The 2,539-nt window shown below is 40.2% G+C and overlaps 1 protein-coding gene across 1 annotated transcript in view; it reads left to right on the top strand.

Annotated features, from left to right (window-relative positions):
* LOC106519017 (glutamate receptor ionotropic, NMDA 2C-like) overlaps window positions 1-2,539 on the top strand; it is an 81,664-nt gene that overhangs the window by 72,179 nt on the left and 6,946 nt on the right. The window contains 2 exon segments of the mRNA XM_014010487.1: window positions 1,036-1,196; window positions 1,917-2,104. Of these exon segments, the coding sequence (XP_013865941.1) occupies window positions 1,036-1,196; window positions 1,917-2,104 (349 nt within the window).

Raw genomic sequence — 2,539 nt, 5'->3', positions numbered from 1 at the left:
ACACACACACACACACACACACACACACACACACACACACACACACACACACACACACACACAGTGATTGGACCATTCATTTAGCTCAGCTCCAAAGGTCAGTGTCGTAACTAAGATGAATAAGTCGTCTTTGGTTTCTGGTCTAATTGAGCTTTGACAGAGTTCTGCTTCGTTCTGTGGAACCATGTGACCCTCGAGCACAGATTGAACCAGATTAGGATCATCTGTGTGCAGTAAAATGGTGTGATATCAGTTTTTATCAGARTGAGGTGAATGAGTTCAGTCCATTAATTCAGCTTTGGGTTCGGCTGCTGATTRAATCAATTTTGGATCCGAAACGAATTTCATTCTTCTGAGTAGTTCCACATCCACTGCACTGCTTTTACCTCTTCTCTTCATTGTAGCCTTTTCTCTACATTTATCACTTCATTATCCTCATGTCTTTTTTTCCTGTCCTTGTAAACTCTTTTCTCTGCTTTCATTTTGCTTTAAGCTTTTCCTCCTGTTCTGTTCTGTTTTATTCTTTAAACAGAAAAAATATAATTTTCTCTCTCCTGCTCACCCTTTAACATYTCTAACTCTTAACGTTTTTGTATCAATATTTTATCTTTTCCTCTAACGTCACCTTTCCCTCTGTATTTCAGGCCTTCATTATCTCTACACCTATTTTGATTTTTGCATCTTTAGTGCTTTTCTCCTCTTTTTGTCACCTATCACAGCTAACTGACCATAATCAACACAAGAAATGGCTAAAACYTCTTCAATTTTACTGATTCTAAACAATAATTTGATGTAGTAGCATTACAAGGTTTGACCAAAACTTTAAATCCATCCCTTCTTATAGTAAAACCATCTTTATTTTTAATTCTGGCATAAAAGACAACAGATGACATGTATTCCTTTAAGAAATGCTGGGTCTTAAGTTCACTTTTTCTCTATTTGCTACTTTTTTAACTTCCCAGTGTTGCCTTCCACTGTTTATTTCTCTGATCTGCTCCCCTCCACACCCCACTCCCGTCTTCTGTCTCTCCACAGTTCCAGAAACCACAGGAGCATTACCCGCCTTTTCGCTTCGGGACCGTCCCAAARGGGAGCACAGAGAGGAACATCCGCAGCAACTACCCTGACATGCACACACACATGATGAAATACAATCAGAAGGGGGTGGAAGAGGCACTGGAGAGCCTTAAAACCGGGTAAAGATTTGCTCACATTTGAAGCGTTTCGCATAATTACAACCAGGAAGCTATTTTTAACTCTCTTCCCTCCCTTTCCTTTGTGTCAGCTTTATAAGACGGCCCGGAGATGATGATTAGGATTTCATCGACACAGCAAAGATTTGATGTTCTTTGTGTTTCACACCTATTTTTGAATRAGGCCACAGTGATGGGTGTATTTTTAGATGGAGTCATGTCTCGTGTTGCTTAATTTATAATAATAAAAAAAAGTGCTGTCAAACATTTCATTTTGATGAAGACGCAAATAGGATTTTAAGTCCTTGAAGATGTGTTCTGGTCTCCAGGATGCTTATGCTAAATATACTATTTGTGTGAAAAACCTGAAAGTCATCTGGGCTGTCAGTTCTTCACTGAGAACATTATGGTTCCAAATTCAACAATTCGTCATTACACTTAACTTTGTTTGATTCTAGCCGGTGTAATCAGTGGTAGTTTTATTGAAATCCATGAAATGCTTCATAAAAAATGTTGCGAACAGACAAATGGCATCGACTTCAATGCTCTCAAAGCTTGACATTTTGGGTGATTTGATTGTTCCTGTAATTAGCTGAACGCAGCACAACTTGAAAAGTAAAAAAATGGTCTACAAACCTGAAAAACTACTGTCCTGGATGCACAGAGGGAACGGGTCAGGAATAAATTAGAACTAACAAGGATAATCTACTTTGTTTTTCGTAGGAAGCTGGATGCCTTCATCTATGATGCTGCTGTTTTGAACTACATGGCCGGGAAAGATGAGGGGTGCAAACTGGTGACCATTGGCAGTGGGAAGGTGTTTGCCACCACTGGGTATGGCATTGCTCTGGAAAAAGACTCGCGCTGGAAACGACCTATTGACCTGGCACTGCTGCAGTTTCTTGGAGACGGTGAGCACAGACCTAATAAAGCTCAATAACATCTAAAACATGAAATCATACCGTTACAGCAAGCACAGACCACTCTCAGTGCTCTGGTTTTGAGCATTATAAGAGGTGCACGTGATTTTCCCACAGACAAAAAAATTGTGCAAAAAAAACCTTTAAAGTTCTCGTCAAAATGATTCAACGGTACCAAGAACGCTCACATTTTCTAGCCTTCCTCTCTTTGTGTTTATGCTTGTCCCACTTCTGTGTTTGGGTGTCTTGTAGCTGGCGTCGGTTCAGATTACCGAATGTGGTGTCAGCAGGAAAGTGGACTTACAGGGAAGAGTTAATATCCTGCAGAACAATGGGGTGTTAGGAATAGGATTACCTGCTTCATACACACCGACACACGTGCCATAATGGCTGCTGGTATGGACTTAATATTGTTTTTCCTTTGGG

Source organism: Austrofundulus limnaeus, unplaced genomic scaffold, assembly GCF_001266775.1.
Source record: "Austrofundulus limnaeus strain Quisiro unplaced genomic scaffold, Austrofundulus_limnaeus-1.0 Scaffold69, whole genome shotgun sequence".
NCBI lineage: Eukaryota > Metazoa > Chordata > Actinopteri > Cyprinodontiformes > Rivulidae > Austrofundulus > Austrofundulus limnaeus.
Note: the sequence above shows the minus strand (reverse complement) of the source record. Positions and strands in the feature narration are given on the sequence as shown.